Source organism: Meles meles, chromosome 20 (assembly GCF_922984935.1).
Source record: "Meles meles chromosome 20, mMelMel3.1 paternal haplotype, whole genome shotgun sequence".
Taxonomy (NCBI): Eukaryota; Metazoa; Chordata; class Mammalia; order Carnivora; family Mustelidae; genus Meles; species Meles meles.
Genome location: NC_060085.1, coordinates 51,734,013 through 51,749,380, shown reverse-complemented (window position 1 = coordinate 51,749,380; position 15,368 = coordinate 51,734,013). Strand labels below are relative to the sequence as shown.

The 15,368-nt window shown below is 37.4% G+C and overlaps 1 protein-coding gene across 1 annotated transcript in view; it reads left to right on the top strand.

Annotated features, from left to right (window-relative positions):
- RAD18 (RAD18 E3 ubiquitin protein ligase) overlaps nucleotides 1–15,368 on the top strand; it is a 103,862-nt gene that overhangs the window by 63,644 nt on the left and 24,850 nt on the right. Inside the window, exon 11 of the mRNA XM_045991230.1 lies at nucleotides 2,279–2,453. Coding sequence (XP_045847186.1) covers nucleotides 2,279–2,453 — 175 coding nt within the window. The remainder of the gene's footprint in view (nucleotides 1–2,278; nucleotides 2,454–15,368) is intronic.

Sequence of the window (15,368 nt, the reverse complement as noted above, 5' to 3'; positions counted from 1 at the left end):
GTGGTCTGCTCTGTTTGACATTCTTTTCTGACATCTGTGGACAGATAACGAAAGATAATTGACTTTTAGTGCGCACTAATTGTTGAATGATACTTGTCCCCCAAGACGGAATTTATATTGGAGAGGCTTATATAAGAGGGGAAGAAGTATGAAAAGAATATAAGCCAGGTGCAAAAATAAAAGATAGTTTTAAGTTGAATTCCTGCTCCCTGGTTTGTCAGCTTGATTGCATTCTCCTGTCCAGGTGAGTGTTGAATTGTCTGGGTCACTGAGTTTACTGGGTGATTGATTCTTCTTAATGGGATCCGGGGTGTCTCTTTACAAGAGATCGTCAAGCTCCTGGGTGGTTTTTGTGGTTACCTTCTTCTTTTCTTTTCCCAGATAAACATTAGAGGGTACAGTTCAATTTTGGTAGTGATTTGGCTTATTGAAGGCCCGATGTCAAGAGTGTATTTATAGATATTACACTTTTGTGATGTATGCTATTCTTTAGTATAACTAAAACTGTTTATTTCTGGAGAAATCTTGACTGTATGGACTTGGAAAGGTTTCTTTTTGAAGAAGCTGTCTTATTCTTTTTCCATAAATTTTCTCTTTATGACAAAGCTTTGACAGTTTTTTTAGTGTCTTTTGTTGAAGGTCACTTGCCTGTGCAAGCACACTGGATGAGTGATGTGTGAAAGCTCTGCTTCTCTGTGAGGAAACTTATGAAAGGGGGCTCTATACTACTAGCACGTGTGGCTTGCATGCTAAGTACTTACTCAGTTCCTGAATCTTAAAGACAGTGCAGCTGAAATCCTAGCAGAGTCCTGGAACGGGTCATGAGGGAGAGTCCTGGGCACTGAGGAATCCTTCATGGATATTATTTTCTGCACTTACATTTGCAAATATTTGGTCATACCTGTATGTTATATTCTTTTTTTTTTTTTTTTTTTCAAAGATTTATTTATTTGACAGATAGAGATTACAAGTAGGCAGAGAGGCAGGCAGAGAGAGAGAGAGGAGGAAGCAGGCTCCCAGCCAAGCAGAGAGCCCGATGCGGGGCTCGATCCCAGGACCCTGGGATCATGACCCGAGCTGAAGGCAGAGGCTTTAACCCGCTGAGCCACCCAGGCGCCCCCTGTATGTTATATTCTTGCAGACACTCTCTGTATGCCTCCAGCTTCCCTTATTTTTATTTTATTTTTAGCAAGAGACCTCAGAAATTCAGGATATGACAAGGGATACATAGAAATAGGACATGTATTAGATCAAACAGAAATACTAGTTATGTCTGATTAGTTTTCTTTTTCCGTATTGAATATTAGATCCTATTTAGTAGACTAAGAGAAATATCCAGATGGATTCACTACCACATAGTAGTCAGTGACAAATATAATAGTTCTTTTTTTTTTTAATATTTATTTATTTATTTGAGAGAGAGCGAGCACGAGAGCAGGAGGAGGGTCAAAGGGAGAGGGAGAGAGAGAATCTTTAAGCAGACTCTCTGCTGAGCAGGGATCCCAGCACAGGGCTTGATCTCAGGACCCATGAGATCATGACTTGAGCCAAAACCAAGAGTTGGACGCTCAACCGACAGCCACCAAAGTGCTCTAAGCCCGTGTTTTTTTTATTAATTGAATTTTTAATCCTTTTTTGTTGTGCTTCATATGTTTGTCCATCTTCTCTCACCCGTGAAATATGCAGGAATTCTTCAGTAATATTGTATAGAAGCCTCATTAGAATGACACAGTTCACTACTCCTGATTTTAAAAGGAAATTTTATTTTTACTTTTTGTTATATTTTATTTTTTAAAGATTTATTTATTTGAGAGAGTGAGTGAGAGCATAAGCAGGGGGAGTAGCAGACAGAAAGGGAGAAGCAGACTCCCTGCTGAACACGGAGCCTGATGACACAAGCTCAATCCCAGGACTGTGAGATCATGACCTGACTCGAAGGCAGATGCTCAATCTCATAGGCTTGATCCTGGGACTCTGGCTAATGACTTGAGTAGAAGGCAGACTCTTAACCAACTGAGCCACCTAGGCCGCCCCAGAAATTTTGTTTTTAAATTAATTAAAATGGAAATACCTGGGGTGGACAGTATAAATAGATGGCCCATGGTAGTGTTGATTCTTACTCTCTGACTGTTGCTAGAGTTTTGGAGTCAATGTTAGATAAACTTCCATTTTACTAAGTATAAGTAATAATATTAAATGTTGTAGAAATAATAGGTCATAGATTTTCTGGTACTCTTAAATGTTTTTTTTTTTCTTTCTTTCTTTTTTTCCTTTTTAGAACAGGAAGATAGAAAAGTGAAATTCTCAGACACTTCCCCTGTAACTAACCACTTCTCTCAATCAAAGCTGGAATCCCCAGGGAGAATGGAGCCTGACAGACCAGATGATTCTTCCAGTTGTACTGATATTCAAGAAGAAGCTCTTTCTTCATCAGAATCAGACTCATTCAATAGGTAAGAAACCTGTATTACCTGATTGTTTTAGACTTCTGTTTCCTGTGCATGTTAAGATAGATAGGCAGAAATAATTAGAAAATAACTTTGAGGCCTGGGGTAGTTCACTGTTCTTCCACCTCAGTCTCCTCTTCTGCTTTGTAACTTGCACACTAATAGCAAGCAGGGAAGCATGTGGGAGAGTATTGCAGTAGCCGTATGTATTTTTCCTGGAGTTGGAAAAGGGAGCATGATAGGCATTGATGTTGTTGACAATGAGTGAAGAAGATAAAGACAGCTACACTAGAAAATAAAAATGACCAGAAAGACAATGCAGAGGAGACTAAAACAAAAAAGAATAATTTAATTGAGCCAAGTAAGAACGGATGGGGAAGCTTTAAAAATGAGAGATTTAGAGGTGAGTTGTTTTTCCAAATGATTTTTTAAAAGATGTTTATAAGGGACACCTGGGTGACTGTCAGTCAGTTAAGTGTCTGCCTTTGGCTCGTCATGATCCCAGGGTCCTGGGATCAAGTCCCGCATTGGGCTCCTTGCTCAGCGGGGAGTCTGCTTCTCCCTCTGCCTGCCACTGTCCCTGCTTGTGCACTTGCTCTATCTCTCACAAATAAATAAATGAAATCTAAAAAAAAAAAAAAGTATTTTTAAAAGATAACAGACATAGAGTTAAATCATTGTATGTATGTATACAATATATGTATAGATATGTGTGTGTTTATAACTTTTGTGTTCTGGCATTTCATTTTATATCATAAATCGTTTGTACCCATGTTTCTCTCTCATCTTTTATAGCTGTTTTTCAGTCGGTGCAGCGTTCTCTTCTAGTTCTGTACCATAAATGACCAGATTGTTCAGTTTCTTTTAGATATCTACATTTTCCTGTGTTCTACTTACACCTAAAACTGAGGTAAAGCTCTCTCTATATAGAGCCTTTTGTTTCTAATCAGTTATTTTTAACTCTATTTTGACCATGTAGGTGTTGCTGCCTTCTGAGTGAATTATACCAATTTTAAATGCTACCATCAGCATGTAAATGTTTTAGAAATTATTTAATCTTTGATAATTTCTTCATTTAAGAATTAACAAAGCTCTAGAATGATATGTGTATATATCATTGTATATATCTATGTCTAAACTGAAACATCAAATTAAGAAGAAATTTTTTTGTAAGAGGAGTATACCCAAAGACCCTCTGCTTTCCTAGGATTCTTGGGAAACTGTTTCATATTATTCAGGGTGATATTAGGGGAAAATGTTCTCCCCTCACCCCTAATGTTTTCAGTGTCAGTAGCATATCTCAAGTTGGGTAAGTGACCTGTGTGTTGTCCCGTTTTGTCTGAGGGCATGATACTGCTGCAAGGTTTCTCTACATCAGGCTGTTCTCCAAGTCCAGTAAGCAGTATTTGTTTTTAAATACAAGTCATGTAGGAATGCAGGGTAAAAATGGGGAAAAATCAGAGTTCAGGGGAGTAAGAGTTCATTTTTAACCATACTCATAGAATTCGTGAGTCTCTGGGAATGCCAGGGGGAGTTTGAATTTGAAGTGGGGGAATGGAAGAAAGTGAGGAGGAAATGCATGGCAGCCAGATGTATATATATATTTTTTTTTTCTAAATATTTTATTTAACAGAGAGAGAGGTCACAAGTAGGCAGAGAGGCAGGCAGAGAGAGAGGGAGAAACAGGCTCCTCACTGAGCAGAGAGCCTGATGCGAGGCTCGATCCCAGGACCCTGAGATAATGACCTGAGCCGAAGGCAGAGGCTTAAACCACTGAGCCACCCAGGCGCCCCGCCAGATGTATATTTAAGTATTTGGATACTTAATATTTGGAGGATAGTTACGTAGGGTGAGTTTGTTGGAGGTCTTAGCCTCAGACAGATTTATTGGCATCAATGAAATGTGAGCAGATTATTAAACCACTGAAAACATTTTTTTAAATGTAACCTCATATTTTATTTCACATTTTAATTAGTTCTGCACGTGTATGTGTCTACATACACACATACACCCATATCCAGTACAACTACTTACTAATTACAAATTTTTAACAGCTGTATTTTGAGATGTAATTTACATACCATACAACTCACTTGTGCCAGTGTACCATTTGATAGTTTTTAGTATGGTCACAAAATTGTACAACCATCGCCACAATTTTAGAACATTTTCATCACCCCAAAAGAACTCTCATACTCATTAGCAGTCACTTCCCATTTCTCCCCAACTTTGCCAGCCCCTGGCAGCTACTCATCTACTTTGTGTCTCTGTAGATTTTCCTGTTCTGGACAGTTCATGTCAGTGAGGTCATACAGTGTGTGGTCTTTGTGACTGGCTTCTGTTATTTAGCTTAATATTTTTAAGGTTCATGTTGTAGCATGTTTCAGTGCTAGATTCCTTTACATTGCAGAATATTACTCTATTGTGTGGGTATACATTTTATTATTCATTTACTAGCTGATGAACATTTGGTGGCTTCTGATTGTAGCCTTACAAGGAAAAAGAATCATTGAGTTCGCTTGCACCCCTTGGAAGCAGAGCTTTAGAGACCATATATGAGGATTTGCTTGGCTTACCCTTAAGAAAGTGAGCAGTGTCCATTATTCATATCTCAAGTTTGAGTAACTGTTAAATACATTGTAAATATTAAATATGCTAATCTTTGAATTTGTAAATTTACTTGTCATTTTGTCAAACTAAGATGACTTTTAAGTTTAAAAGGTGGAGTGTGTTCCTTATATAATACCTCAAAACCATGGTTAAAGGGGTAGTGAGAGTGAGGTGAGCCTTTACTAGTGGTATTTGGTTTGCTATCAGGACAGACCACTGGGCAAGTGATTCAAGAGTAGACTGTAGAGGAGTAAGTATGCAGCAGAAGCCACTCTGGTGGAGCAGGAAAAGTAACATGCTTAGAGTTGAGTGTCTTCGCATCAGGAGCTGCTGGGTGATTTGGGAATCAATTTTTGAAGTCTTCACATATCTATGAAAAACATATAAAAACATCTTATTATTTCAGATCTGTTGGAAAGATGAATTCAGGTAATAGAGAGTCTTGATAATTATGTTTATTCTACTTTTATAAAGACGCTATCAGTTACATTTCCTTCAGTAATGTTGCAAAAATTGGGACTCTGGCTAGACATTGCATCTCCTTCATTCTGAATCTTCAGCTGTATCATAGAGTTAGTCCCACAGGTTATCTTTTATTCTTTCTCTTTTCTTTTCTTTTTTTCCCCCCCTCCTCCCTATTTCTTTTTTTTTTTTTTTTTAAATATTTATTTATTTGACAGAGAGAGATCACAAGCAGGCAGAGAGGCAGGCAGAGAGAGAGGAGGAAGCAGGCTCCCTGCCGAGCAGAGAGCCCGATGTGGGACTCGATCCCAGGACCCTGAGATCATGACCTGAGCCGAAGGCAGCGGCTTAACCCACTGAGCCACCCAGGCGCCCCCTCCTCCCTATTTCTGTTCTGAACTTTGTTAGAGAAAGCTGTCAGCCTGGGCTAATTAGTTCCATTCAAAATTCATGTAATCTGGCCTCAGCTGGGTGCTGACTAGTGAGGCATAGTCTTCTTAGTTACTCTCTATTGCATTTCCCATGGCACCTGTTCCACGCCATTGTCTGTGTATTTCCTCACCTTCAACAGATGCCCTGTCTGCAGTTCACCAAGGCCAGCTAATATGACCTGCCTCCAGCTCTACTTTGCCCTTCTAACTTTTTTTGTAATTTCTGATCTCTTCTTTCCTGTTTACCATAAGAGAAAGACATATTTCTAAAAATTTTTTCCTGTCAGTGAGAAAAAGACATTTCTTTTTTTAAAAATTTTTATTACATTTTTAATTTTAATTCCAGTATAGTTAACATAAGGTATTAGTTTTAGGTGTACAGTATAGTATACAATTCTGTACACTGCTTAGTGCTCCTCATGCTAAGTGTAGTGTTAATCCCCTTCACCTGTTTCATTCCTCTCCCTACCTGCCAACCCTCTTGTAACCATCACTTTGTTCTCTATAGTTAAAAGCCTGTTTCTTGGTTTGTCTCTTTTTTTGCTTTGTTCATTGTTTTGTTTCTTCAGTTCCATATAGGAGTGAAATCATATGGTATTTGTCTTTTTCTAACTGAGTTATTTCACTTAGCATTATACTTTCTAGCTCCACCCATGTTGTTGCAAATGACAAGATTTCATTCTTCTCTATAGTTGAATAGTATTCCATCACACACACACACCCCCCCCTTCTTTATCTATTCATCAATTGATGAACATTTGGGCTGCTTCCATATCTTGACTATTGTAATAATGCTGCTGTAAAGGAGACATATTATTTCTTATGATAAATTTATCTACCTCCTCTAAGACATTGCTTTGCCAGTCATCCCTCGGGTTGGTTCTTGGATGGCCTCTTTCAGCCCTTCCTTTAATCTCTTTCTCTCTCATTCTTCCCACTAAGCAGGAAGTATTTGCTACTTCTATGAACTCATGTAACAGTGAATCTGAATTCCATAGCAGCTTTTTTAAAAGACTTATTTATTTGACAGAGAGAGAGAGAGAGAGAGACAGCAGGAGAGGAGTCACAAGCCAGGGAGAGGGAGAAGCAAGCTTCCTGCTTAGCAGGGAGCCTGACATGGGCCTCTATCCCAGGACCCCAGGATCATGACCTGAGCCAAAGGCAGACACTTAACTGACTGAGCCACCCAGGCGCCCCTGAATTCCATTGCAGTTTATCTAAATCAAATCCTTTCTTGTATTATAGTCATTTGAGTATCTTATCATTCCTATAATTATCCATCCGAGTCATTAAGAATTGAGACTGTCTCTCATTTTCAGAAAAATTTTCTGCCAGTGGTTTACCACTAGTCGGCAACTAGTACTAGACCTTTATTTAGTGAATGATTTATTGATTGTAAGACATAACATCTTTTGGGGCACCTGGGTGGCTCAGTGGGTTAAAGCCTCTGCCTTCAGCTCAGGTCATGATCCCAGAGTCCTGGGATCGAGCCCTGCATCGGGCTCTCTGCTCAGTGGGGAGCCTGCTTCCTTCTCTCTCTCTGCCTGCCTCTCTAGCTGCTTGTGATCTCTGTCTGTCAAGTAAATAAATAAAATCTTTAAAAAAAAAAAAAAAGACATAACATCTTTTGTTTTACATTTTAATGTGTGAAATTGTGATGTGTATTAAAATCAATGGCGTCTTACAGTTGCTGCCCGCCAAGTTTTGGTCATTATGTATTTACTGGTTTGTGAGCATCATGAATCTTCAGACTGTCATTTCACTTGAGTTACATGCATTGTTAGCATTACATTGGGCTGTCATTTAAAATATCTTCCACAAAGTAATGAGAGAAAAAAAGATAAAAGTATGAAGAAAGTACAACAGAGTGTAAGTTTGATGTTAAGTTAATATTCATCATTGGATGAATAACTGCAATTCCATTCTTGAAAAACAATCAAGTGATTTACAGGACATAGGGAAGAAAGATAACCACAAGTCTGAAGACTTGTTATAATTTTGTTAATGAACTATGTGCAGAGGATTTTCTCTTACATGACCAACTGAATGCAGGAGAAATGGTTAAATCCCTTGGAATATATAGATGAAATTTCAAAGTAATAACAGCATGACTGATTCACATGTTGGATGGAAAAGATTATTGTTAGGGTGTCCCACATCAATTTATCAGACCCTTTCTGATGTCTTTGAACAGAAACTGCTTCTAGTCATATGTGATGTGATTGAGGAAACAGACAAATTTAGGAAGTGAATTTGCCTTAGAAGAAATTTCTGGAGACAGTAGTCAAGTATTATTAAGAAATGCTGTTATCTCTGGTGCCGTTGGTAGTGCAAAGGGTTACTTTGTGAGGGAAAACTCACATTTCGTAGATAATGAGTCAGAATAAGAAGATTCCAGCTCTAAATCTGAAGACATTTTGGTAATACTTTAACCAGTTTATTTCAGTTCTTTTTTTTTTTAAATATATACACAACGGTTGTATAAAATAAAAACATATCTACATATATTTATAGAACAATCTGGATATGTAAATTTAAAATTCTAAGTGAAGAGGACGTCTTTTTAAAAAAATATTTATTTATTTATTGAGAAAGAGAGAGTGAGTGAGTGAGTGAGTGGGGAGAGGTACAGAGGAAGAGAATCTTCAAGCAGACTCCCTGCTGGGTGGAGCCCAGTGTGGGGCTCTGTCTCATGATGCATGAGATCATGACCTGAGCTGAAACCAAGAGTCAGTCACTTAACTGACTGAGCCACCCAGGTGCCCCAGGAAGTCTTATATCATAGTTGAATTGACCTTGTTTGTTTTCTAAGTGACATTAAGTAATGGTTCATCTTGCCATCAGTGTTGCCTTGCCATCAGTGTTTTGAAATGCAGTATTTGAATATGAAGGTTTTACTCATTTCAAATACAATTTCATCACCTAGTTGGAAACTTAAAAAGTATGTTATAATACTGGTTGGTAGTAACCTGGCAGAAGACTGTCATGAAGAATAGTGATCCACTGATTAATGCCAGTGTTATTTAGTGACTACAAAACCTAAATAGTCAAAAGAGATACCCAGTCGATTGGGGAAATTAGCTCCATAGAAATCAGGAAAAGAATTCAAAGGGGGAAGAGGACCCATCACAACCAAATGCTTTTAGTAGACTCTTAGCTTATTAGAGATAAGTCGTCTTTATTTATGTGGTCCAACTTTGACTTTCCATAATATTCAGGGATTCGATGGAAAGTTATTACCCTTATTGAGATATTTTCCAACCCTAAAATTACATAACCCTGTTATTTTTGATGAGTGTACTAGTTGGTAAGTTACCTGTGTTCTTTTACCACTTGTCCATTTCAGATCATGAGGTAACCTTCTAGAGTATATTTATTCCTTGTATATTAAAATGTTTCTATCTTTATCCCTTTCATTTTTTACAAAAATTTCTTATTTTTCCCTTTGTATGATAGATTTGTTGCTTTCATTGTAAAACCCCAAATTTTCAAAACCCCTTTAAATTAGATGTTATGCATGTTTATTGTGAAGAATAGAAAATTTAGGTAAACAAAAAGAATAAAATTCCCGAATTTTATCAACCAGAAATAATTTCTGTTAACATTTTCGTGTGCAGATCCTTCTGAAGATAGAGAGATGATAAATAGATAGATAGATAGGTGAACCTTTTTAAAACAAAAGGATCATAGTATTTTATAATTTTTTATGCTTTTTTACTTTTTTTAAAGAGAAAAAGTCATGCTTTTTCAGGTCTAATGTGAGTGCAAATATATTGTGAATTGTTTTGAACTCATGCAGTCATGCTTTAATACAGAGTACAGATCGTACTATTAGACTGTTGAATAAAAATACTAGTTTTCTTTGTATTAGAACAATATTCATACTTACATAATATGGCAGACTGACAACTAAGAATAATCTTATGTTAAGACCCAGTAGGTATATCCAATCCAAATAATTATTAGGATGAAGCTATTTTGTTGCTAACTTGTTTCTTAACTCTTAAGTACTTCTTTAGAATTTGAATTATGAATGCTGTATTAATTCTCTGTTGCCAACCTGAAGACAGATGATAAGCAAATTGATTAGAAGTTTATATTTTTGTACACCTTCTTGTTAGATGATTTCCGGGAGTTCAAGAGACTTGTCCAGATTTCTGTAAATTAACTTATTGTTCTTCTTAATGAAAAAAAGAGAGCTTTTGTTCCCTGAGTTTTGGCAAGCAGAAAAAAAATGCATTTTTATTAAGTGCTACATTATAAAAAAAGATGCTTTTGATTTTGGCCCTTTAGAGAAAGCTTTATCTTCATGCAGGGATGAATAGTGGTCATGCTTTTCTTTGGAAGACTCTCCAGATAATTATTTTAAAAATATGTATTTAGTTCTAGGCAAAGAATTTATAAAGAGACACTGTGTTTTGGCCTAATTGAGGAATTTGAATAAGATCTATAGATTAGATAATAGTAACTATGTCAGTATTTAATTTCCTGATTTTGATAATTTCATCGTGGTCATATTAGTGAATGTGGTTGTTCTGAAGAAGTGCACACTGAGTGGTGAAAGGGGTATGATGGCTCCAACATATTTTCAGTGTTTAAAAAAAATAATAATTTGTGTGACACATAGTCACTTTCTGTAGCTTTGAAATTATTAAATTTAAAAGATTTATTGAAAAGTCATTGTCCATAATCAAAGAAGTTTGTTTATACTAGGAAATTTTCTAATGGAAAGATTTATACTTCTGATTTATTGACCCAAAAAAGTGATAGCCAGTGCTCTACATAGGGTGGTGAGTATGGTTTTCACGTAACTCAGTCAGTCAGTTCAGGACCAACCCAGCTAGGTTATCTCTGCTTTGGTGTGTTAGAGAACTTGGGCTAATGAAGTGGCAACTGGGATTTTGGTACTTAGAAAGACCAACTAATTTCTTCACTTGGTAACGTAGGTGAACGTTTTTGCAGATTCTAGGTGTCGGTCATAAAAGAATCTGAGTCAGAGAAGGTGTGAATGAATACATTTTAATTTTTCACAATTTCTGGCAAAAAGTTCTCTTCTCTGATGCTAAATTAGCAGTGACTTTGTAGGAAGTCCAACCCAGACATAGGCGCAGAATACCAGGCTCTTTGACTGAAAGGCTTAAATTAATCATTGGTCATGTAATTTGATATATGTTGGTGCGACTTTTCTTCACTTTTCAGTCATTTTTGGAAAAGCTGTCTGTCCAGAGTTCTTGAGAGCAAGAGGATAACAACAAAAAACACAGAAATGTGAAGAAATCTTGATTACTATTTATTGGAAAATTTAAGGGATAAATTTCACCCTTTCATAAGTTAGAGTAAACTGAAGAATGATGGCACAATCTTAGGAGAAAAGGTAGTATTGTGACATTCATCTAAGGAATGTTGAATATTGGCATCATCAGCCTGTTGATAAGACCAAGTAGAACTTTTGACTTACTGAAGGAAAGGGGAAACACTACCTCTATCACTGATCAGAGTGGTCCCTTCTAGCCGGAAGGTCAAAGTTGAGATGTGTTTTGAGATTTCAAAGTTTAGTTTCAGGCAGGTCTTTGCCTGCAGGTCTTGGTGAGGATTCGGTAGACCTAAGTTGAAAATTGGTGAATACAGCAATATGGGAATTTTAAGCAGTGAGGAGTACAAAGAATCCTGGGTTATCATGCTTTCTATTGAAAAACTGATGGGGTCTTTTAAGTTTTTGAATTCAAAAATAAAGTTATTCACAGCTTTCATGTTCCTAGGCAAGAGTACCCTGGAATAGTGAAGTATGTTGGTAAATCCTTATTAATGTGGGCAGTAGGGTGTGTGATTTTGATAAATGTTACTTGAGAGCTAAGAGTGTTGCCTATGTTATATCACTTAGCCCACAGGCAAACATTGTAAAGATGTGGAGATGAAAGGTTAAAGGAGTTAAATAAATTGCTTAGGGTGGTATGTATTGTATGTGGCAGTATCAGGATTTGAATCCAGGTATAGTTTACCCTAGATCCAAGTTCTCCTGACTGAAAATGCTACTATGACCAAACTTGCTTGCTCTTCACATTCTTGAAAGAGTGGAACCACGCAGGCATTGAAATGGTTAGATTTCCTGAGAAAACCCCGAGACAAGAATGGAATGGAAATGGTTAATCTGGAAGGTGAAGGAACCACTATGGGGAATGAACACTTGAGACAGGAAGGTGAAGACAGTATTGAAGGGGGCATGTTATCAAACCAGATAGCACTGTGAGCAACTGGAGTTTTTTCAAAACTCCTTAGAACTAGGAGCTGAGTTAACCCAGACAAAAGGTAAGGAAGTCCAGTTATTTGGTTGTGTCTGCCCTCTGCTGCCTGCAGCCTCTCATGCTGGTGACAGAGCAGGCTCCAACAGGGAGAGGACAATCCAACAAAGGCTCTAACAGTTCTGAGTCAAGCCCGTACACTGAAGGGCCAAGGGTAAAGGGATCAGGCAGGGTACCATTGGGATCTGCCAAAGCAGTGATTCCAACTGAAGATAGGAAAATGGTTTGGTTTTATGTATGCTTTATCAGTACAAATGGGGGTGCTCTAGGCTTTTGCCTAGAGCTCTAGTCCAAAAGAGTGTAGGGATGCCTGCAGACTAGGCATTCCAGAGCTAACTGTACCTCTGCATATCTGTTTGCAAAGCACACGTGCCCATTGCTGCCAGGAGTGGAAGAGATAAGGATGTCTGGGGGCTGTTGAAGAAGTGATAGAGAAGGAAATGTCAGGGGAAGAAAGGGACATTATCTAAAAAGCTCTGAGACAAATGCATCCTGCAAACTGATGGGAGAAAATGTGCTTGTTGATGAGAAACGGTTTACTTTTTCATCTTGATAGTAAACTGAAGTATGAAATAATCTATCATCATACTAAAGTTTACCAGCATACTGAATAAAAATCTCTTGGCCTTAGGTAGAAAATCACAAACACAAAACTGGGAGTTCTGATTGTCGGATATATTTCCTTACCATCCGCTTTGTTTCTACTTAATAGAGATAACTGTATTGTTGATGACCCTTGTGTGTATGGACATCCTCTCCCACTTCTGAAGTTACTCTGCTGGCTGTAGCACAATAGGCCTGCTGGTCTTTTTTGGGAAGGTCTTTTGAAGTACCTTAGGGATAAGTAACAATATTGCATGACTTTGAACCCTCCTTGGACATATTAAAAAAAAAAAAAAAACCTACTACTCAGCACATGTAATGGTAATCATTAAAAAAAATTTTTTTTTACACACAGTTTCTTACTTATTTATGTTTAAGAAGTAGAAAGTGGTATTTTGAAGTATACTTATCTGTACTATTTGGTTTGCATTGTTGTGTGGGCCTTAAATACCTCTCTGACATATATGTGTTGAAGTTTCTCCCTGACTTATTTTAGAAGACTTTTATCAAATCTTACCCACCTGTAGTTGAGCACATAATTTTTTTCTGTCAAGTTAGCTATGTGTGCTTCTCTCTCTCTCTCTCTTTTTTTAAAGATTTTATGTATTTATTTGACAGAGAGAGAGCAAGAGAGCACAAGCAGGGGGAGCGGCAGGCAGAGGCAGAGGGAGAAGAAGACTCCCCCCCTGAGCAGGGAGCCCAATATGGGACTCGATCCCAGGACACTGGGATCATATCCTGAGCTGATGGCAGATGCTTAACTGACTGAGCCACCCATGCGCCCCTATATGCCCTTCTCCTAAAATGGGTGGCAAATGGGAGTCACGTTTTTGGAGTGGGAGATTACAGAAAAGCAAGGTTAAAGCTTTCATTTTGGTACAGGGTGAACTCATGGCCGGTTTACTGTAAATTGAGTGAGCTAATATACAAACATGTATTTCCTTGCTCTGTCAGCTACCAGGGCCAAGAAGCAAGGGCACTGCAGTTAGAACCAGCACACCTAGTTCCCTGATCTTGGTTTCTCATAACAATCCTCAAAAGAAGGAACTGCTGCTTCTTGGAGAAATGGCTGATTCCCCAGCTGGGGCAGGAAGCAAGACAGTGCTAGAGAAAGTGTTAGAAGAAGAGAGAGAGAGTGAGAGAAATAGAGGAGGGAGGAAGGTGTGGGGAGGGAGTATGGAGGGGTGAAAGGGAAAAAAAGGAAGGGAAAAGAAGAGAAAACAACCTGACAGCCACTACCTCAGCCAGGAGATCAAGGTCATCATCCACAGTGATGTTATGTTGATGGCATGTATTCTTCATATGATTTGGTGGGAATGACACTTTCAGTAACCTCAGTCAAATTGTGAGAAAAACATCGACAAACTCCATTTGAAGGTCCTACAAAATACCTGACCAGCACCTCCAACTGACAGGGTCATCAAAAACAAGGAAAGTCTGAGAAATTGTCAGTCTAGAGGGGCCTCAGGAGACCTGAGGACTAAACGGAATGTAGTGACCTGGATAGGATCCTGGAACAACAACAAAAAAGACGTTAGTTAGAGCTGAAAGAAATAAAATTCAAGTGTAGGACTTCAGTTAATAATGTATTAATATTGCTTCCTTGGTTGGAACTAATGAATCTGTTACCAGTGTAGCTAGTAACAGTAGAAGAAATTGAAATGTGGAAATGTTTTGTACTATCTTTGCAACTTTTCTGTAAATGTAAAACTATCCTAAAATAAAAAGTTTATTTTAAAAAAATATTAGGACATCAAATTGGGCACTTTCTGGGTTGTAGTAAGGTTAGTTATTGAACTATTTAGTTATTGAACTATTCCTTTTTTCCTTTCATTTAATGTTACTTGTTACATTTAGTCATATAAATTAATTAATAAAATCCTGTTTTAATGCATTATATAAATGTGTTATTATTTTACTTTATGTTAAAATTTAATCCATAAATGCGGCCTGAGGGAAGAATTCTACTTTCCTCTTCATTGTCTTTTTTTAAAAATCAGTTTGCTTTCTTGTACTAATATTTTTATTCTGTAGAATGATTTCCCCTCCAAAGATGTAGCCAGCCTTTGCATTTCATCATAAGAGAAAACATGTACAATTTACAATATGCCTCATCCCATTTAGTTACCATATTTTTATTTGTGAATATATAAATGTAAAACTGATTTCAGTAGTGATCCTCCAAGAACAACATGAAAGGAGAAATAGTTTTATTTTTTCTCCAGTATTCATTGCTAAAGGATATTTGTTGTTCATTAATAAGGTTTTTTTTTTTTTTTTTTTTTTTTTTTTACTCTCAGGCAGTTGATGTTAGCACATTTGCAAGAGTTTCTTTATTATGCATTTTTATTGGGTAATATGAGGAGATTCTTTAGAGTGCCTTTGTTGTTGTTTTATAATAAGTTCTTGATTTTTCAGCCTTCTGAGTCAATCCCAGGTGGCAGATATTTTTGTTTGTTTTTATCAAATTCATGAACTGCCATGATACAGAAGTCCTCTGTAAAATTACTTTGAGC